Raw genomic sequence first — 22,880 nt, forward strand, 5'->3', positions numbered from 1 at the left:
GGGCTTCGTCCTGCTTTCCCTTTCGCCTCCCTGCATTGTGCCTACGTATGCAAATTAACTGCCATCTTTGTTGTCAGTTAACTGCCATCTGAGTTGGCAGTTAATTTGCATATAGCCCTGATTAGCCAATGAAAAGGGTATCGCCGTACACCAATTACCATTTTTCTCTCTTATTATATAGGATTATTATAGAAAATCTGTGCCAACTGCCTAGACACTTTATTTTTATAAAATATATTTTATTGATTTTAGAGAGGACAGGAGGGGGAGAGAGAGAGAGAAACATCAATGATGAGAGAGAATCATTGATTGGCTGCCTCCTGCACGCCCCCTACTGGGGATCAAGCCACAACTCAGGCATGTGCCCCTGGCCGGAATCAAACCTGGGACCCTTCAGTCTGCAGGCTGACACTCTATCCACTGAGCCAAACCAGCTAGGGCTGCCTGGACACTTTAAAAAAAACTATTTGCTGGTGGGCGGGGTTGTGGGGGGATGGTGGAGATACCTCTTCTTTAATATAAGAGAGATACAGAAACGGTAGCAGCCCAGTGCATGACATTCATGCACTCGGTGTGTAGGGGTCGCTCAGCCCGGCTTGCACCCTTTTGCAGTCCGGGAGCCCTCAGGGGATGTCCAACTGATGCAGGGAGTGGGCCTAAGCCGCAGTTGGACATCCTTAGCTCTGCTGTGGAGACGGGCCGCTGTGCTTGCCAGCAGTCAGCCTGGCTTGTGGCTGAGTGGTGCTCGAACTGACCACCAGAGGGCAGTTCCTACGTTGAGCGTCTCCCCTGGTGGTCAGTGCACATGATAGTGACCGTTCGTTCCGCCATTCAGTCAATTTGCATTACCCTTTTATTATATAGGATATGCACAATACAAGGCTTCTTCAAGTTCTTACTTTGTGACTTGTTGACTTAGGTTGTACAACATCTTGGCCCTGCAACTGATTTTTATAAGAAGCTGGCTTTAGATTGCTCAGGGCAGCAGACTGCAGTGGATCTATTCCTTTTAAGTTCACAGTACTCGGATCTTTCTTCTCTAGGTAAGGGGACATTGTGTTTATCTGTTTACAGTTTTAACATATAAATTAAATCTAAACTCTCTAGTAAGCATTCTCAATACCTTTGGAGAGAAAGACATGTGAATTACATAGATGATATCTCTGAAAATTAGCAGTAAATTTTAAAGCGCTATACCAGTATAAAATGCTATTGATATTTTATTTTTAAAATATAATTTCTTTGTGCTATTCTGCTTAACAGTAAACCTTATATTTTATAAATGTTTGTATTTTTCTCAGATTTATATATTACCTTTATTTTGATAGTTTTTGTTTTCTCATTATGACTTAGACTTCTTCATAGTATAGAATTTATACTCCTATTGGACAAATATAAAATACTTTTTAAATTTCTCTCTAAAGCTTGCATGTCCAAGTATTCAGCAGGCTGCATCTATTATTATCCATCTTTCCATTCTACTCACAATCCTTCACAAGCAGAAAAGTTACAAAAAGAACTAAAACGTTATCTCACAAGGAAAATTGGATTTGAAGCTGTTATGAGAATAAGGTGTACTAAAGGTATGTTATAAAAACTCTACCTTATAATTAAATTAGCATTCATATATTGAGTATCTGTAACTATAATTTATAATGGTTATTCAATATAAAACACTTTATGCTGGATCTTAACCTGATATATAATAACCATTGCCCAATTTTTGAATAAGTGGGCAAAAATCATGTTTTGCTTTATTAGGAAGAACCTAAGAGAAAGCCCATATTGGAGGTGATTTTAGAAAGAGAATTGGAGGAATAGGGAAGATCTTAAGTGAAAATGGTAAAATTAATAATCTTTGCCCTCATCATCATCAGTCAAATAGTCTTCAATTTACATTACCTTGATTTTATGTGAATGTTTGCAGGAGGGATTCTGATCACTTATTTTAATTCTTAAATGAGTTTTTACAGTAACCCCCATTTTAAAAATGTTTCACATTAGATCTTTTGTGGAACCTACTTTGGTTCTTTTGAATTGGTATTTTAGAACCTCTACCAACACACTCCAATCCTATCCCCAAGTTCTCCTTTTCATTCAAAATCAGAGACATTTTTTTACTTTGTAAAGTAGTTGTAGCCTGAGATATACTACTATTGCTTCATCTTTTATAACAACTTTTCTCTTCTCTAGGTCTTTCAATGCACACTTTTCATGGAAACTTCTTTGTGCGTTCCACTGATTTGTTGTCCCTCGCCAACATCAATCCTGATGCTGGATTTGCAGTACAGCTGTCAATTGAAGAAAGTTTGACAGACACTTCCTTAGTATGCTTTCAAACAGCCCTGTTATATACATCAAGCAAAGGTAACATTAGGAGCCCTAACTGGTTTGGCTCAGGGTAGAGCATCAGCCTGCAGACTGAAAGGTCCAGGGTTCAATTCTGGTCAAGGGCATGTACCTTGGTTGTGGGCACATCCCCAGTGGGGGCAGCTGATCGATATTTCTGACTCTCTGTCCCTCTCCCTTCTTCTCTGTAAAAAATCAATAAAATATATATATTTTTTAAAAAGGTAACGTTAGGAGAAATGAAATATAATTTGTAGCAATAATTCTCCTCTCCCATGGTGGTGAGAATGGGGAGAAAGAATGAACATACAGTGGAAAGTGATGAGATTTGCATCAGCTAGTCAAACATATGTTCTGCGTGTTTCTTTTCTAAACTTTTTTAAATCTTTAAATGATATCTTTTTTGACTTGCATTCCCAGGATCATATGTATCTGGTAAACCATGCTATTTATTATGTTGGATATAATTTAGAATGAATGATCTATATCAGGGGTCCTCAAACTTTATAAACAGGGAGCCAGTTCACTGTCCCTCAGATCGTTGGAGGGCCGGACTATAGTTTTAAAAAAACTATGAACAAATTCCTATGCACACTGCACATATCTTATTTTGAAGTAAAAAAACAAAACAGGAAGAAATACAATATTTGTATTTGCATGTGGCCGCAGGCCGTAGTTTGAGGACCCCTGATCTATATATATAAAAGTCTAATAAGCAACCTTTCAGCCAGTAGCTATGACGTGCACTGAACACCAGGGGGCAGATACTCAACACACAGGCTTGGAAACATGGAACAGACTGATGAATCTCAGAGGAAAGAAGGGAAGGGAGACAGGAAGAGATTAACGAAAGATTTTATATGCATACTAGAGGCCAGGTTGCACAGATTCAAGCACCAGCGAGGTCCCTCAGCCTGGCCTGTGGGGATCAGGCCAAAACCAGCAGTCCAACATCCCCTGAGGGGTCCCAGATTGCGAGAGGGTGCAGGCCAGGCCAAGGGCTCCCACCATTGCACGAATCCATGCTTTGGGCCTCTAGTATTAAAATAAAAGCCAAATCATAGTATGTGTTCATAGTATATCTTCAGATTTAGAGAGTGTTTAATTTTCTTTAAAACACATTCACTGTGAAAGTTTTTACATTTCAGTATCCTGTTGAAGATTTAATCAATCAAAACAATAACTTGAGTAATTTTTTAACCAATTCTCTTTGTTTCTTTCTTTTTCTAACATATTTTGCAATGACATTTGTTCATCACTTTGTTTAGGTGAGCGGAGAATTAGAGTGCATACACTTTGTTTGCCAGTGGTAAGTTCACTTGCAGATGTATATGCAGGAGTGGATGTACAAGCTGCCATCTGCCTTCTGGCAAACATGGGTGAGTAAAGCAGTGAGGGAACAGGTGAAATACATTTTTCTATTCTAGAAACTGAAGTTTGGGCATTTTTTTTACCCTAGAAATCCCTTATTTTAAAAGTGTATGTTTTCTGTTTTCATGTACAGCAGTGTGAATTGGATGGTTCTTATATTTCTTATTAATTCTTTGGTTTAAAAATCTTTTGAGGATTCATAATCACTAAAAGTTGGTGACAACCCAAATTTCCTTCAGCTAATGAATATATGAACAAACTGTGATACATTCATACAGTGGAATACCATCCTATCTAATAAAGAGGGAATATGCTAATTGACCCTCACACCATTGTAAAGATGGCAGTGCCCACAGCCAATAAAGAGGGAGTATGCTAATTGACTGCCACACCCTCAAAGATGGTGGTGCTCAGGCCCCCAGCCGCCCAGGGCTGCCCGAGGCTCAGGTAACCAGGGCTGGCAGAGGCTTGCGCTGCCGGCAGTGGCAGCAGCAGAGGTGTGATGGGGCTTCGCCTTCCCCTGATCGCCAGGTCACCTCCTGCCCCTGAGGGCTCCCAGACTGTGAGAGGGGGCAGGCCGGGCTGAGGGACCCCCCCCCTCCAGTGCATGAATTTTCATGCACCGGGCCTCTAGTTCAGTAAGAAAGAACTATTGATACATGAACAGAATGAATGACTCATATGCATTATGCTAAATAAAAGAATCTAGTCTCAAAATGCTACCTGCAGCCCTAGCCTGTCTGGCTCAGTGAATAGAGCATAGGAATGAAGAAGAGATCATCCTTATGATTTTCAGGGTTGGGGGCAGGGAAGCATTTTACTACAACGAGATATTCTGGGGGTGATGGTGGCACTGTTGTGTATCTTTATTGTGGTAATGATTGCATGGTTATGCGTTTGATATAACCACCACTGAGCTATACTGGAAAAGTACATTTTACTGTATATAAGTTTTTAAAATCCTTTATGGAATTAATATAACAGTGTTTTATTTTTAATGAATTTATCTTTTAGATGAATTTAGATATAAAATGAGCCTGATTATTGCCCATGAATTTTACTTTTAATACTTGGGTATATGTGTAGGTTATCTCTATTTTAATAATATATGTACTTGGGATTTCACGCTAACATCTGGCTTTTCAGTGCCTGCAGAATGACCTGTGTTCAATTTGTCCTCTTTTTTGTTGACCTGGGAATGCAGAACTTACCATTGTTTGTTTGTTTTCAGTTCTTTCTTTTTTATTGGAACTTACATTGTTTGGCCAGGAAAAAAAAGAAAATTTATACATGTGACTTCTATTTAAAAGTAATGAAAATATCCCCAGAGCTTTCTTCAAGTAGATGAATGATACATGTTTTCAAGTACCAGTAGTGGCTACCTATTTTTAAACTTAAAGCTATTAAAACAAAAAGGTTTAAAACAATCTAGATTTGTTCTGATTATCAGATTTAGTTCAGAAAAATTGTGTAATGAGCAAAGTCACCCCAATAAATTTAATTAAAACAATTTTTTATCTCTTTTAACATTCATTGAAATCCAATGGTTAAATACCTTTTTGTTTTGTTTGCTTTCTAGCTGTGGATCGATCCATTTCAACAAGTCTCTCAGATGCAAGAGATGCCTTAGTAAATGCTGTGGTGGATTCATTGTCTGCATACAGCTCAACTGTCTCAAATTTACAGCACTCTGTGTTGATCGCACCCAGCTCCCTCAAGTTGTTTCCTCTCTATGTTTTGGCCCTTCTCAAACAGGTAACTCTCTACAATATTACATTTAATAAAGCCTTTAAAGCCGAAACCGGTTTGGCTCAGTGGATAGAGCGTCGGCCTGCGGACTGAGAGGTCCCAGGTTCGATTCCGGTCGGGGGCATGTACCTGGGTTGCGGGCACATCCCCAGTGGGAGATGTGCAGGAGGCAGCTGATGGATGTTTCTCTCTCATCTATGTTTCGAACTATTTCTCTCTCCCTTCCTAAAAAATCAATAAAATATATTTTAAATAAATAAATAAATAAAGCCTTTAAGAATTCTCGATACATATCCAACGTGGATACCCCCGGGAAGTCACTCTCCCCGGGGCTCTGTCCAGGTGGGGAGCATAGGGCTCTGCCGGTGATGTACAGTCCCTTTCCACAACATTGGAGAGAAGGCCGGGCCTTGAGTATGCGCCTCCATATTCCTACAGCTTCTCAGAGTCTTGTGGACAATGACTGAGGAGACAAACCATGAAGGAAATATCTAAAAAAATAAAACTCTCCTCTTTGTAATACTTTAAGCAATAAAACAATTTTTAATAATAATAAATTGCCCTAACTGGTTTGGCTCAGTGGATTCCTCTCTGTAAAAAATCAATAAAATATATTTTTTTAAAAAAAATAATAATAATAATAAATAAAATTCTCGATACATAAGTGAAGAAATGAAATCTAGGTTTCTGGGTTTTAAAAAAATATTTAATTAGAGGATTATGTAGTTTACCATTGGAAAAGTTTGGAAGAACATGAAAAGATCACCGGAAAGTCGAGGTATATAAATACATGATGACTGTTGTGAGACCCTATGCCCTTACTCTTCAATATGTGGGAGCAGCCTCCATAATGGTGTGCTTATAGTGTACTCTTTGTGTGTGCTTCTGGACAGAGACTCGGGGAAAGATTAATACTCATTGAACATCTTTTCATGCCTCGGGCAACATAATAGATGTTAGATACATATCCTCTTAACTTACAGCAACTGAGAGAGGTGAGTATCATTTTTCCTGCTTTGTTGATGATGATAACAGCTTTGAGAAGCTAAGTTACTTGCTCACATACCTTTCTATTAAATGTCAGAGTTGAAAATAGAATCTAGGTTTGTCCGATTTGAAAGCCATGCTTTTTCCATGATGGTATATGTTTGTTTGTTTATTGCATATATTTGTTTTAATATTTGTCTATTATATTTATGTTTTACTTGAAATTTTTGTCCTTTTTTACTGTAGAAAGCATTTAGAACTGGTACAAGCACACGCCTGGATGATCGTGTATATGCCATGTGTCAAATAAAGTGTCAGCCACTTGTTCACCTAATGAAAATGATTCATCCCAACTTATACAGGATAGACAGATTGATAGATGAGGTATGATTTCTTTTAGTACATTTGAAATTTTTAAATTTAAATGTTTTTGAATGTCTTGATTCCATTGGTAAGATAGCAATGCCTTTATTAACAATTTTTAAATCCATTTTTTCCTTCTGGTATTAATGCATTAATTAAGGACACTATGGATTTGATTGGACACTAGTACTATCCAGTATTATCTGTGGTTATGGAATTTTCAAAAATAGTTTCATGTGGGAAGTAATTTCTTTTTGTGGGATTGCTTATAATATTCATTATAAAGCCAAGTTGTAGACTAGACATTTCTGTATATATTTTATAGACATTGACTGTTTCTGATATGATCAGATGGCAATTTTTATTATATTGTAAACTGGATCTGATATCCATCAGTGTTTTTAATATGCAAATATGTAGTGTGTGTTTTCTTCCATGTATTCAAACTCTTCAGAATCTTCTCTGTATTATGTTTTTAGAGTAATGTAAAAAAGTAACTTGCTTTGCAGCAGATTTAATAGTCATACATTTAATATATCCTGATCCCCAAATGGAAGGAAATGGGCAGATTGTTTTATGTATTTGTGTTTCTCTCTTTTTAATTTGAATATATCTGAGTGTCTTGATTCTACAGCCAACATAATATTGTAGTATCAATAATTTTTTACATCCTACAAAATCCTCAGGTGTCATTTTCCGTATTTTCTTAAAAAGTTGGTGGCCATTAGCTTCCAAACTGCTGTAGCAGTGTTAGCTCATTCACAATCCATCTGTTTTTGTTTCAGGGTGCAATACATGTTAATGACAGGGTCGTACCTCAGCCACCTCTTCAAAAATTGTCTGCAGAGAAGCTGACAAGAGAAGGTGCTTTCCTTATGGACTGTGGCTGTGTAAGCATCCTCTCCTGACAAAGCCTAACACTGTTCCAACAAAGGAGGAACACAGGGCCCAGATTAGTCAGTGGAAGGTGGATTAGGAGCTAAGAGGCAGTACATTGGTAACTGGCACAAGAGGTCAATACATGTTAGACTTTTCTAGTTGAGTATTATTTTATTATAGATTAATAAATGTTATTATCATGGATTATTTGCTGTCCTAGATTATGTATATTTGATACAGAGCAAAGTTCCTGTTTTCAAGGATTATATCATTAGAATCATAAATTCAAAGGGACCTCAAATTTGTCTAGTACTATTTATATCCGTTGTTAGAAATGCCATTAATGATTAGGAGTTCAGGAGCAGTCACTGGGCAGAGTAGTGGTGAAGGGTGTTAGAATGGTCACGTTGGCTTCATAAATGATACCTTATGAGCAGGAAAAGGATTCCAATAGCCATGGAGGGGGGATGGGAGAGCACATTAGTGAAAATAATAGAGATAGTCATTGAAATAGTGGCGAGGAAATACTGTGAGCCAGTTATCCTGGTGAAAACATTGCATTCATATTGGGAGAAGGGAGAAGGTGAGACATATTTTATGGGAAACTTTGAAGTTTAAGCAAAGAAGATACGAAACACTCTTACGATTCCTGGGTGTAGATTCTAAATGTACAATTCTATTTCCTGTTTACTTTATGTTTCTGCTTTATTTGAAATAGAATATTTTACCTCTTTTATTCTTGATAATTTTGAGAAAATAAACTAATGTGTTTCTGATTAAGGAATTTTAATATCTGGTTTTTTGTTTCTAGGTTTTTTACATTTGGGTTGGAAAAAGCTGTGACAACAACTTCATAGAGGATGTGCTTGGGTGTCCTAATTTTGCATCAATACCACAGAAAATGGTCAGTGGGGTTTTATACAGCATTAACTTTGTATGTGCTTGTTTGTTTGAAATGTTTTTTATTGAGATAAAATACACATAAGATTCACAGTTTTTAACCATTTAAAGTGTACAATTCATTAGTTTTTAGTATATTCATAATGTTATACAACTCTCCCCCGGATCTAATTTCAGAGTCCCCCAAAGAAACCCATATCTCCCAATTCTCCCCTCCTCCTTTCCCAACAACCACTAATTTCCTTTCTGTATCTCTGGATTTGCCTGTTCTGGACATTTCATATAAATGGAATCATATGTGTGGCCTTTTGTGTTTGGCTTCTTTCATTTCTCACAATGTGTTCAAGGTTCATCCATGCTGTAGCATATATCAGTATTTCATTCTTCTATATGACTAAGTAATAATCCATTGTTTGCTTACACCACATTTTGTATATCTGACCATTCATTCATGGGCATCTGGGATGTTGCCACTTTGGGGCTATTGTGAATCGTGCTACCATGAACATTTTGTGTACAAGTGTTTCTGTAAACATGTTTTAGTTCTCTTGGGTATATAACCTAGAGTTAGAATTTCTGGGTCATATGGTAAACTCTGTGTTTACTTCTTAAGGAACTGATACACAGTTTTATATCTGATATAAATTATTTTGCTGATAATATTTTTCACTTGGCCTTTATTGTGTGTGTGTTAACCAATACCAAAGAAATATGATTATGAAATCAGTTCTCTGCATTTAATTTATGGGAAAGGTCTACCTTGCCCCTACCTTGGTTGGAGCATCATTCCATACACCAAAAGGTTGTGGATTCGATTTCTGGTCAGGGCACGTACTTAGGTTGCAGGTTGGATCCCTGGTTAGGAAGCATACAAAAGGCGAACAATTGATGTTTCACTCTCTCTCCCCCACCACTTCCTATCTCTGAACATATCTCAGGTGAAGATTAAAAAAAAAAGAAAGGTCTACCTTATTCTTTGATACTGTAAATATGTCATTGCTCCTGAAATTAATATAATGTCAGTGTAATTTTTATCACTTTCTGCTGTCTTTTGATTGACTGAACAAATGAGAATAAGGAAATATTTTTAAAAAGAATAATAGTGAAGGGGGAAAGCATATGAAAAATAAATCCTACTAAGTAAAATAGTAAATGTTATTTTAAAACTGTAGATATTTAAGCACTATGATAGTAGCATAGTAAACAGAACAGAATTCAGAAATGGATCTAATTCCTGAAAAATAGAATGTAGTAAAGGTTAATTAAGAAAATAATTAAGGAAATAAAATAATAGCATAGCATTTCTTTTATTTACCAGATTGGCAAAGATTTTTAAGTTTAATAATAGGCAGTAGTGCAGGGGGTATAGGTCAACAGGCCTATCAAAAACTAGATTGTAGTGTATATTTTACGTATTTTGGGAGAGTATTTGGCAATATCTGTTATAATTAAAATCACATAGTTTATGATACAGTAAATTTTTCTACTCCAAAGAATATTTCCCATAGATTTATTCATAAAAGTATGTTTTTGTACACACATGCTTGTGGCATTAAATACAAATATCTGGGGAAATGCATATTAAAACAGAAATGTTTTCTGTTCTTTTACTTTTTAAATGTTGACATAAAATACAAATATAGCTAACCCAAACTTTTCTATTTAAATCTTTTACATACTATATACTTTGAATTATTTAGTGCATTATTAAGTTAGCTTTGGGGAAAAAATTCATATATACAAAATAAACTTTTTAGGTCTTAACATACACATAAAATGTCAGTATCATATTTATTATTAAACACTAGAGGTCTGGTGCACGAAATTAGTGCGCCCTTTCACAGTTCAGGACAGTCAGACGTGCCAGCAGTCAGACATCCTTAGCGCTGCTGCGGAGGTGGGAGAGGCTTCCACCACCCCAGCTGTGCTTGCCAGCCATTAACCCAGCTTCTGACTCAGTGGCACTCTCCCTGTGGGAGCGCACTGACCACCAGGGGGCAGCTCCTTTGTTGAGTGTCTGCCCCCTGGTGGTCAGTGCGTGTCATAGCAACCAGTCATTCTGCTGTTCAGTCAATTTGCATATTAACCTTTTATTATATAGAATGTTTTATTGACTTATCCAGAAATATATAAACAAACTTGCCAGCAATTTAAAGTTCATTTGTTTGGTTGCTCCTGTTGGGGCTGGGTATGAAGTGCTGGCAGTTGATTGGTGGTAGTAAGAATCATGATTTAGTTCTAATAGTGCTGAAGTCTATGAGAAAGGAAGTAATTTCCTAATTATATTTCTGTTACCAGACACATCTTCCAGAGCTAGATACACTTTCATCAGAAAGAACCAGATCCTTTATAACTTGGCTTAGAGACAGCAGACCATTAAGCCCAGTTCTTCACGTGGTAAAGTAAGTACTTCTATAACTTAACTATAAAATTGTCCTGTCCTGTGCAATTTATGTAAAATTGCTTGTCTTCACAGCAAATTTAAAATATTATCAAACTATAATATAGTGGTAGAATGTTGTTATTGAATACTATCCTTTATGTTTCATTTTCCTAAGTCCCCATGTATAATTGATTTTCAAATGTGTAATTAATATTGTTAATAATATGGATTTTTAGGTTAATACTCTTTTCTCTTTTTCAGAGATGAGAGTCCTGCCAAAACAGAGTTTTTCCAACATTTGATTGAAGACCGGACAGAAGCTGCATTCTCTTACTATGAATTTTTGCTTCACATTCAGCAACAGATTTGTAAGTGAAGTGGAATAAAATGGAATCAGAAGAAAAATTAGATAAAGCCTCATCTGCCAGAGAAGCCCATTGGAAATTTGAAATGAAGGCATTTGTTGTTACAAGGCACAATGCATAGCATAGCACCCTGTCCGAGGCAAAAGGTAAAGAGGAAGAAAGAACTTGGCAGATTCTCTCAGCCTGAATTAATGGTAATGATGATACTGTTTCACCAGGTATATTTTGAGTTGGTTTCCACACATTTCCACTAGTGCAGCAGTTCAGTGCTCTGTTCATTGCAAGCCAGCACATTCATTTAGCTAATGTGGATGATAGGTCATAATGTAAAATTAGGTAACTTTTCTTTTTGTAGTTAATATGACATTTCTGGACTGGAACTCTGATAAGAAATGCCAAAAGGCAGTGGGCACCATGTTATTTATATGAATTTTTAACAAGGAATGATTCGTATTCATTAAATGAATTCAATATTTTCCCTGTAAAAACAATAGAGTTTCAGTACATGAACTATAGGAAAAATATATACATAATGTACATAAATGTTACATTTGTAAAGAAAGTGTAAAAATGTAACTACAGAATATGAATTGCTACAACTGTGCTGCATTGTTGGATGACAACTCTTTGTCGCAGTTAGAGAATGAGGTTGACTAATGCGTATTATGAATTGAGTCCACAGAAGAAACACAAACTCTTTGTAATTCTGTTAAATCTTTTATGTGGATTTATTTATGATCAGCCTACTAATTAAAAATATTTTGCTTGACAATGTGGTTTGGTGTTTTTTTTGTGTGTGAGGAGAGGGAAGTGGATGGGTTTTTAGGTGTTTTTTTTTACATATAGGATATACTGAGTTCACTACTTGGGGAAAATGGAATGATAGTGAATCAGTAAGTTTTATTCATTTGTGCACCTTACCAACTACTTTGTTTAGGTTCTGAAAAGGAATGTTACTCTCAAAATACATATGGTTATTGATTAAGTATAATCTTAATTTGTCTTTCTCAATTAAACTAGAGCCACTTTTTTCTGCAAAGTCACATCAAGAAAATTTTCATAACGTGTGTATGCTATTTCATTGACTTTAAGATTACCATCTTGAATTTTGAGAATCTATCCTACTGAAAAAAAACATTTACTAATTGCTTACATACTGTAAAAACTGTTAATGCTCCATATTATTTTGTGGGATGAAATTTTATTTTGTACACTTGAAAGTCCCATCAATGAACTTTAGAAGAAAAAACAATGCTGTTGGTGTGTGTGGTGAATGATTTTTATGGCTTTTGTACTTAATGGATCTCTTTTCTTTGGATGAAAATAAAAATACTATCTCCCATTCCCTCAGGCAACTGAGAGGTTAAATGACTCATCCTAAATGACATTACTAATTAGTGACAGAGCTAAGAGTAAAAGCCAAATGTTCTCCCCACTCACCGCCTACTGCCATCCCACTTCCACCTCCACCCAGAACTGTACATGTTCCTATACCACTCTGCTTCTAGCAAGAGAGAATCTTACTGAACATGAGAAAAAACTATAGCACTTTAAGGGCAACTAAATATTATAATTTTATAATGAAAAGTGTAATGTTTCTATTTTAGGAAAGACAAAAATCTTTTGTCTTTGGATATTTTGTTTGTCATTCAGTAGCTACTTAAAAGCACTTAAAACTTGTCAGATATTGTTTTAGGCGTAAGACAGATAAAAATCCCACTTTCTCAATGTTTACACTATAGAGCGAGGGTGGTGAGGACTGGGGAAAATAGTACATTTAGTATGTTAAGTGTGATGAATGCTGTGAAGAAAAAGAAAGCTGGGTAGGGGAATCAAGAATACTTTATTTTATAGTAACCAGAGAAGGTCCTCTGAAAAGGTGGCAGTTGACCAGAGACTAAAACACGTGGATATCTGGAAGAGGGGCCATCCAAGTACGGGGATTTGTGGTAGGTGAATGTGCAAGGTTCCTCTGGCTGCTCTTGTTTTCTCTGTGAAAAAGGCGGACAACAAAAACTCAGAGATGGTCTCCTAGGAGAGGGAGACATTGAACTGACTAGTGGCATGAATTACAATTGTCAAGCAGGGCCTATCTTGGGATATGAGTCATGAACTTAAAAGTGAAGCCAGTTAGCATAGCTGTGCCTCTTGCCTCCAGCCACACTCAGCTGCTGAGTGCAGAGTTGGATGTAAGCGGGGTTGCTACAAAAAACTGAGGAGCAAGGGAATGACTCATTTAAGTGAAAGGGACATGAAATAAGTGATGGATAGAGAAAATGGGGTGGGCTTAATAGAGGTCCTGTTGAGGTAAAAAAAAAACAACAAAAACTCAGGAACTGGAGCTCAGGATATGGGATGCTGGAAATTGAAGTTTAGAGGAAATTTAGATATTGGTAATTATGAGATCTAGGGTCGTCTGGGAGTGGGTAGTTGAGGTGCTGTGAAAGATGACTGGAGGTGAGGAGGTCAGAACTTAGAATGAGGGTTTTAGCTGGGTCATTTCTTTGACCATTAACATTGCCAAGAAAAATGACTGGAGAGTAGCAGCACTGAGGGCCTATGGGGCTGTGTACATGGGCTTATGGGGGTGGGACATTATGTGGGCCAATGAAATGAGCTCAGAGCCGGAGGTAGGCAAGGAAAAAATAGTCTGGATGTCTACAAATGACCAGAGGGATGCCTGCCTGGGGTCTGATATCAAACACAGCCACCCTAGCCCAGTCAGCATGGCTCAGTGGTTGAGCGTCGACCTATGAACCAGGAGGTCACAGTTCGATTCCCAGTCAGGGCACATGCTTGATCCCCAATGTGGAGTATGCAGGAGGCAGCCAATCAGTGATTCTCATCATTGATGTTTCTATCTCTCCTTCTCCCTTCCTCTCCTGATATAAAACACAAAAAACAGCCACCCTTGAAAGGTTTGCAAAGGAGTTAGTGTCTGCAGAAGAGCTGTTTCAGAGTATGTGGAGACTGACTTTACCAGAATGTGGGCATGATGAGATTAATCCTGATGGGTGATGGGTAATCAGTCTCTGCCACCCTATGGGACAAGTCTCCAATCATTTGCTTTGTGAAGCAGAGTGACCAGAAGGGTCATGCTTACCAGGAGGCCTGTGAGCCTGCTTTCAATTATCTGAAGTTGTCATCAAAGTCCGTGGTTCTCAGTGTTCATTGTGAGAATGGGATGAACATTTCCAGGTTGAGGTTGACCAGAGGTACGTATTGTAAGAGCATCCCAGGTGCTCTTTGCCGCATCTACTGCGAGGATGAAGACCACTCAGCAGGTGGACTGTGCACATCCCAGAAAACATGGACATCACTCTAAAGGACGCACAATTATTGTGAAAGGCCCCAGAGGCACCCTGCAGGGGGACTTCAACCACCTCAATGTAGAACTCAGTCTCCTTGGAAAGAAAAAGAAGAGACTCCGGGTTGACAAATGCTAGGGAAATAGAAAGGAATTGGCCACGGTTCACACTATCTGGAGTTATGCACAGAACATGATCAAGGGTGTTACACTGGGCTTCCCTTACAAAGTGAAGTCAGTGTATGTTCATTTCCCCATCAACGTGGTTACAAGTATTCAGGAGAATGGTTTTCTTGTTGAATTCAGAAATGTCTTGGGTGAAAAATACATCCACCGAGTTTGGATGAGGTCAGGAGTTGCTTGTTCAGTCTCAGGCCCAGAAAGATGAGTTGATTCTTGAAGGAAACGACATTGAACTTGCATCAAATTCAGCTGCTTTGATTCAGCAAGCCACAACAATTAAAAATAAAGATACTAGAAAAATTTTGGATGGTATCTGCGTTACTGAAAAGGGAACAGTTCAGCAGCCCGATGAATCAGATATAAGTTGTCCAGCTATAGAAAGGTGCCAATTGATTTGTCACACTTATTTACGACATTTAAAGATGTAATAAAGCCTTGTATTGATTTAGGAGGAAAAAAAAGTATCCCAGGTGATGGGAAAACCTAATATACATATGAGTCCTATTCAAAGTAACTTTTGAAAATATTAAAAAGTAATATTAAAGACAGCAGACCATTAAGCCCAATTCTTCACGTGGATAAATCAATAAAATGGAATCAGAAGAAAAATTAGATAAAGCCTAATCTGCCAGAGAAGGATTTGCCTGTTTAAAAGGCCAAAAAAATGAAAACACTGCAGACATTATTTAGATGGAATCATTCATAACTAAAAGAAGACAGGCTACTAAAAACAATACCAAGCTTTATGTGGCACGTGAAACAGACCTGAAAAATAAAACAGGTAGGTATTTTATAATTTACTCTTGTCCCTGAATTTAGACACAATCTGTTTCAACCAGAAAATTGGGTCTCTTCCTCCTCTCTGCCTTCTTACAGTTCCTATGAGAAGTGGCACTTCGCATGAAACAAGTGGGCAGGAAGTATGTGTGTATATGGCCTGAGGGGGAGGTAGCCGTGACTCCAGGCCACAAGAGGCTCTTAGTGCATTGCTTTCTGATGTGTCATAAGCTGATCCAAAAGTGAAAGCTTGGCCTGAGCTCAGCCTTGGGCTAGGCAAGGACAAAATAGTCTGGATGTCTGCAAATGAGGAGCAGAAGGATGCCTGCCTGGGGTCAGATCACACACAGCTACCTTTGAAAGGTTTGCAAGCCAGGTAGTTTATCTACCTCCTGTTTTTTCTTTTACTCACTACCACATTCACAACAGTTCACACACCAGATATGTGGGACTTGACCCACACCAAGCAATTCTCTGTGACACCAGCTGAGTGGCCTACAATTCAACTCGATTCTGACACTATCTGAAGATAGCGTCTGATCCCACAGGCCAACAATCCCACACCACTGCTCCCACTTCAGATGCCAGTTGCAAGAGCAGGTTTGTTGCCTGTGCTTCTGACCAACCGGCTCTAGATCAGGGGTCTCAAGGCCCCCAACTTCAGGTTTAATTAATTGACTGGAGTGTTGAATAAAGGGTACAGATGTACAGCCAGATGAAGAGAGACAGGATGAGGTCTGGGAGGGTCCTGAGTGCAGGAGCTTCTGTCCCCGTGGAGTTGGGTATGTCACCACCTGCAGTGGATGTGTTCACCAGCCTGGAAGCTCTTGTTGTAATGTACCCCGCGAATCACACAAGGACAACTCAGGAAGTCGAATTAAAGAGTCACATTTATTGCAAATCTGGGACTATGAGGGGGCACTTCACTCTCCCAGATCTCATAGTAAAAAGATGGCCGCAACACCTGATTTATATAGGCAAAAATCACAAAGGTATTGATTACATCCCAAGGTTTGGAATGAGGAACCTGGTTCGCAAAAAAGCAGTTTACAGAAGCAGAAGCAGCATGTTATCTAAATTACAGTTTTGGGTCTCTGGATCACTGAATTGACAGAAACACATTATCTAGAGCCCTCAGGTCTGGAATGAGGAGCCTGGTCAGACTTAAGCATGTTATCTAAATTACAGTTTTTGGGGTCTCCGGAACACTGAGTCAACAGGGACACGTTAACTGGAGCCCTCTGACCTTGGGATAATTGTGCTGTCCTTCCCAGGGAAAGGAAAATGTGCTTTCTAAGACCAGTATGACCACAACCAATAGGATATTCACATTACAACCAATAGGGTATTTAATCAAATGTGGTGATTTATATAATTCAGAAAATTAAAATAAATTTTCTATTATTTTAGCAAGCAAACAAGTACAGAAACCAAACAGCAGGGTTAAAGTTAAACTATAGTTTTTACCTGACATGATTGCTACCATACTTCACTCTGAACCCCATAGTTTTGGGATTTTATGGCGGCTTCTTCACATAGACATCAGTTATCAATTCCATTTTCATCCCTTCTCCCCTCTCTGGACAATGGGGGCAGGTAGGACTGAAAATTCCAAGCTTCCAATCATGGCTTAGTCTTCCTGGTAAGACTGGAATGTTTGTCATCACAAGCATTCCCTTGTGCAGTCCCAGGGGACAACCCGCCCAGGAGCTCACCCAGAGTTGCCGCATTAGAGCAAGAGATGTTCCTAGTGCTCTGATCACTTACTAGTAAGAAATGGCAAGGGTTTTAGAACTCTGTGCCAGGAACCGAAGGCAGAGATCTATATATGCATATCTTTTTTATTATCTTACAGTTACTATTAGTAATGCACAATTCTGTAGATTTTCATTTTGGGGGCCAAAAAGCATTACTAGTAACCCACTAAATGAGTTGTTAAGGATTGTAAAAATTTATATTCACAAATGAAAAGCAGTGTTAGCATGTACAAGGCTTATAATTTTGCAAAAATTCCCCTAAATGCATATACAGATACTACCTCATAGATATTTGTCTGTCAGACAAAATCAGTACTATAGCATTTTCTTATGAGTGTATCATGACTGATTGGAAATGTTCTTGTTTTTTGCTGCTTTTTTCATATTATTTTAGCTCTAGCTATTTAGATTGTAGATAATTTGATTATTGTACAATGATGAAAATGTGCTTATATTTACACTTCAGTTGTCTAGTTTTCTTTAACTAGATTTTTAAATATATTTTGGTAGAAATAGAATGATTAGTCCAGCCAGTGTGGCTCAGTGGTTGAGCGTCAACCCAGGAAACAAGAGGTCACCAGTTCGACTCCCTGTCACGGCACATGCCCAGGTTGCAGACTCAGTCCCTGGTAGGGGTCATGCAGGAGGCAGCCAATCAATGTTTCTATCTCTCTAGCCCTCTCCCTTCCTCTCTTTCTAAAATCAACAAAAACATATTTGAAAAAATAATAAAATTATTATACTTTCATTGCTAAAACAGAATTACAGACCTCACTAGGGTTTTGGAGAACAGCCATATCCTCCTCTGCAAAAAACTTTTCTGTTTTTGAGAACAGCTCCTAGATTGCTACTGAACTGTCTACTACAAGCTACCACGTGCCCTTATGATCTGAACTGGCCAGTGTGAACCGGACGGTAAAGTTGAGCATGCCCAGCAATGGTCTATCATTAAACGAAATTAGCAGATAAGATACCAGGCTCAGCTGGTCCTGATGTAAGTTGCATGAGCAGGTGACGCAGACCCATGGCAGCCAGCCCTGCTGCATTGCCAACTTCCCTCAATTCAAACCTCTGTCCTGATGATTAGTCAACTTAGGAAGAAAAGCAGAACCTGCTTTTAAGACAAAATGCTGGCACCAACTACACTGCTATGGTATTAGTCTAGTGGCCAAGGGAAATCCTCTCTCTTTGTGAGTGAAGACATACATTTTTCAAGATTATTAGATAGCCAAGAGATACCTACATTGTCTCTGTAGATCTATACAACTTCATTTTATCTCCAACTCAAAATAATTTAAAATTGATTCAACATTTAGTGAATGCTTATTATGTGCAAGGCAGCAGGGGGGGCAAGGTGGGCACTAGGACAAAAAGCACCTGACCTGCCCTGGCTGTTCTGGCTCAGTGAATAGAGTGTCGGCCCACAGACTGAAGGGTCCCGGGTTTGATTCCCCTCAAGGGCACGAGCCTCCATTGCACAGTTGATCTCTAGGCCTGCTAGGGACATGTGCAGCTGGCAACCAATCAATGTGTCTCTCTCACATCGATGTTTCTCTCTCTGTCTCTGCCCCTCCCACTCTTTCTAAAAATCAATAGAAAAATATCCTTGAGTGAGGATTAGCAACAACAACAAAAAAGCATCTGGCCTGAGAGAAAGTTGGAAGTCCTATTGAAGACTCAGTTGTAGTGACAGTTGGTGTACTATCCTATCCTGCAGGATGAAGTATATGCTTTGAATCTGTAAGTAACATTTGTCTCCTGTAGCACACAGGTCTGAGAATCAGTGGGAGTAAGAATGTGGGAAACGGCCTATTGTCTTCTCTGGCAGAGCGGTGTGGACAAGGAGCCCAGAATGCTGGTGACCTCTGAAGCCCTGGCAAAGGTCAGGGTTATGCACCCACAGTTTAGTCCAGCCAATGGAAGCTGAAGCAACTTCCCCACCAGATAGTCATGTAAATCCTTACTGATAAGACAGTCTGTCTGTTACTGGAACTTGCCTGCCTAAGGGCTACAGGTGTATCCCAAACTGAATAAAAAGATGGCGAGGCCTGAGCACAAGTGGAGTCCATCCTCTTGGGATGGGCTCTCCCCTGGCCCCCCAATTTCCAAATTATTTCCTGTCTCGTCTCTTTCATTTGTGTGTGGCCCCTCTTCCAGATTAGCCACAGAATGTTAGGGCCTTAGTTCCCGAAGGAGAGATGCTGTGCCAGGGGACACAATAATGTTCCCCCTGGATTGGAAGTTATGACTCCCTTCTGGCCATTGTGGGCTCCTTATCCAACAGCCAGAGGGGATTGATCTTGACTGTAAAGAGGCATTTATTTGCTGCTGTCCAATAGGGCGGGGAGGACTATGTCTGGGACCTACAGCATTTTCCAAAGTGCCTCTTCATACTTCCATGTTCAATTCTAAAAGTTAATGGAATATTACAGCAACCCAGTAAGAAAAGAGATCATTGATGTGTCAAACTCTTCAAAAGTTTAGGTTTCTGTCTCCCACTGGGTAAAGAATACCAACCTACATTCTATACTGAACTGAACAGAAATTGGAAGATGATCTGGGAGGTACAGTGTGAGGAAATTCATTTATGGAAAAAAAAGGCAGTTCTAGCCCTGAATCTGTCACATTATATTAGGCCAACTCTAGCAGAAAAAAATACAGGTTTGGGAGCCAGATAGAACAAAATTTGAATTTTAGTCCCTCTGCAAACAGAACAAAATTTTAATTTTAGTCTCTGTGCTAACTGTGTGGCCTGGGGCAAGTCCCTAAACTTGGATTAATCCTACCTGATCATTCTGTTATACTACTGAGTTCCATTTGTCAATATTTTATTTAGGATCTGTTTTATTAATATTTATAAGATTGGCCTGTCGTTGGCTTTTTTATACTGTTTACTTATTAATTTTGATACCAGCATTATACTAGTTTTATTAAATGAGTTGGATAACTTCCCATCTGCTTTGATACTTTGGAGCAATTTGTATAAATTAGCTAAAAATTTTTGTATATAAAATACTTATCTATTCTTGACGTTTTGGTTCAGCTGGCCCAAGAAGCCTCGGGCTTGAGAGGTTTTTCCAGGAGGGTCATTAACCACTGTTTCAATCTATGACTATTGATCTACTCAGGTTTTCTTTGTTGAGCAATTTTGGTCTTTATAGTTTTAATGTGATTGATGTAAACAATTGTTATCTGGGGCTAGCTTTTTCCATTCTTTCTGTTATGTTTATGCATTCCTTCTTTCTTTTTTCTAGGTTATTCTTGTTTCAGGTTTGCCTTGAAAAAACAAAACAGACAAAAACCTTCAGGTCTTTTGACTTGCTCTTTCTGCCGCTGCCTTTATCATTTCCTTCCCACTGTTTCCTTTAGGTTTATTTTTGTTGCTGCTTTTCTAGCTTCTTAGATTATAAGCTTAGTTTATTGTCAAACTTTCCTGTTTTCTAATAAATGCTTTTTTCTTGAATTATGATGGTTTTAGTATTAAGTGCTTTCATTGGTATTCAATTTAAAATAGTTCTCAATTTCCACTTACTTCCTATTTAATCCAAGACTGTGTGTTGGTAAAATTCCAGTGGTAGTGATGCTTTTATCCTTTTGTTAATTTCTAATTTCATGAACACAGCTTATATGTTAGTAAGTCTAAAAGTTTTTTTTTGAGATTTCCTTTGAGACCTAATATATGGCCATTATATAGTGAATCTTCCCTATGTATTGGAAAATAATATGTATTCTTATTTGGGTACAAAGATCTTTATGACTCTAATTGTTAAAATTGAAGGCTGGGTCTGGAGGCAGAATAGGGAAAAGGAATATCCTTTCCTAGTTACCAGTAAATTCAAAGTGGGGGGCCTCCCAGTAAGATACATGAGGGGAGCCTGCCTGTCCCCCCTTACAATCCAGTGCTGTTGGCATCTGCAGAGGATATATGAGAGGTAAGACCAGGTGACATAAATAGAAACTCTTTTTGTAAATTAACTTTCTTTCAACCTTAACTGGGGCTACACGCTCTGACAGTGGCAGGCAAGCAGTACCAATGTTATTATTGGTCAACTTATCTGTGAAAAACTGAGTTCTGCATATAGAAGGCAGTTCTGGTCAGGGCACATGCATGGGTTGCAGGCTCCATCCCCAGTGGGGGATGTGCGGGAGGCAACCGATTAATGATTCTCTCTCATCATTGACGTTTCTGTCTCTTTCTCTCATCCTCTTCTCCCTTACTTTCTGACATCAACAATATATATATATATATTTTTTAAGTTTAAACACACATTTGAATGTTGACATTCTAACTAAGGATATGATGACGCTGGGCTAGAACTAGGGTGCGGGGAGTGTGTCCTTGGCACAAAATTTAAAGAGGCAGCCCCAAAGTGTCATTAAGATAAATATGATTTTAATGTAATTATTTTAAAAATCAAAATTAATGCATAAAAATCCATGATGAACAGAATACCAACATTTGAAATAAAGAAGAAATTTGACCCTGCACGTCAAGGATTCACCTCACTTCACCTACCAGAGCCGTGGCTATGAGCCGGTCAGCTGGTCAGGGGATGTCAGATGAGTTAGGCAGGACACAGGAGCTGCCATATCCCAGGACTCAGCGCAAGGTGGCTGGGCGGCCTTCATCGCGGGCGTGGCTGATGCTAGGTCTGCTGCGGGCCACGTGGACCCAAAGACTTCCCAGGATCTAACAGAAAGCCTCCCATGCTTCTAATTTAAACCAACAGGGAAAAACCCACAAGTGCCTTTCAGCCCTACAAGTGAATCTGCAAAAGCAGTGTGAAACATCTACAACCCGTTTCCTTCGTGACAATCACCACAAGAAAACCATCAATGACGCCAGCTTCCTCACTCTCAAGAAATGTGACAGTCACCACTTAAAAACCCACAGCAACATCTAAGATGACAACACGAGGTCTCAACGAATATGACTTCTACCTCCTTAAAGTCAACACCCCAAATCACAAGTGTTTCATAAAACATATCCCAGATGTCAACATCCGCCATGACCACAAACCCACAATAGTTCGGCAACATCTGTTTCTTCATCAATGGCAATCACAGCAACTATAAATTCTAAAGAAAATATAGGATCAAAATTTGATATTGGCAGCTTTGTCAGTGGTAGCGCATTAACACTGGGAATTCTTCTGTCCTTTACATTGGGTGCAAAATGCATCATTCAAGAAGAGGCGTTTGGTACAGAACCACTGATGAACATGCTGCCATCATCTAAGGCCATCCAAGGACTAGGGGAAAGAAGATTGATACAACTCTATCAATGAATTAGGATTCCCTTTTTGAAAATAGTATAAACAGGCCATGCATATAATGTACACTCTATTATATAAATATGTAAAAATTCCTCATGATTACTAAAGGTAAAAAGGATTTGGTGTTGCCTGGCCAGTGTGGCTCAGTGGTTGAGCATCGACCTGTGTACAAGGAGGTCACAGCTGGATTCCCAGCAGGGCACATGCCCGGATTGTGGGCTCAATCCCCTATGG

The 22,880-nt window shown here is 38.7% G+C and overlaps 1 protein-coding gene and 2 pseudogenes across 4 annotated transcripts in view; all 3 read left to right on the forward strand.

The window, feature by feature from the left end:
- The window catches only part of SEC24B (SEC24 homolog B, COPII coat complex component), a 64,238-nt gene extending 52,123 nt beyond the window's left edge, over positions 1-12,115 (forward strand). For all 4 annotated transcript variants that reach the window (XM_015566679.1, XM_015566678.1, XM_006767927.2 and 1 more), the window contains 10 exons: positions 920-1,043; positions 1,425-1,583; positions 2,194-2,367; positions 3,618-3,728; positions 5,300-5,475; positions 6,703-6,840; positions 7,605-7,709; positions 8,510-8,602; positions 10,897-11,000; positions 11,243-12,115. In XM_015566679.1, coding sequence (XP_015422165.1) covers positions 920-1,043; positions 1,425-1,583; positions 2,194-2,367; positions 3,618-3,728; positions 5,300-5,475; positions 6,703-6,840; positions 7,605-7,709; positions 8,510-8,602; positions 10,897-11,000; positions 11,243-11,357 — 1,299 coding nt within the window. In that variant the 3' untranslated portion in view covers positions 11,358-12,115. The remainder of the gene's footprint in view (positions 1-919; positions 1,044-1,424; positions 1,584-2,193; positions 2,368-3,617; positions 3,729-5,299; positions 5,476-6,702; positions 6,841-7,604; positions 7,710-8,509; positions 8,603-10,896; positions 11,001-11,242) is intronic.
- Positions 12,116-13,609: 1,494 nt separating this feature from the next.
- LOC107183787 lies at positions 13,610-15,740 on the forward strand (annotated as a pseudogene).
- Positions 15,741-15,909: 169 nt separating this feature from the next.
- LOC107183788 lies at positions 15,910-22,609 on the forward strand (annotated as a pseudogene).
- The last annotated feature ends 271 nt before the right edge of the window (positions 22,610-22,880 follow it).

The sequence above is a fragment of the Myotis davidii genome, unplaced genomic scaffold (assembly GCF_000327345.1).
Source record: "Myotis davidii unplaced genomic scaffold, ASM32734v1 scaffold283, whole genome shotgun sequence".
NCBI lineage: Eukaryota > Metazoa > Chordata > Mammalia > Chiroptera > Vespertilionidae > Myotis > Myotis davidii.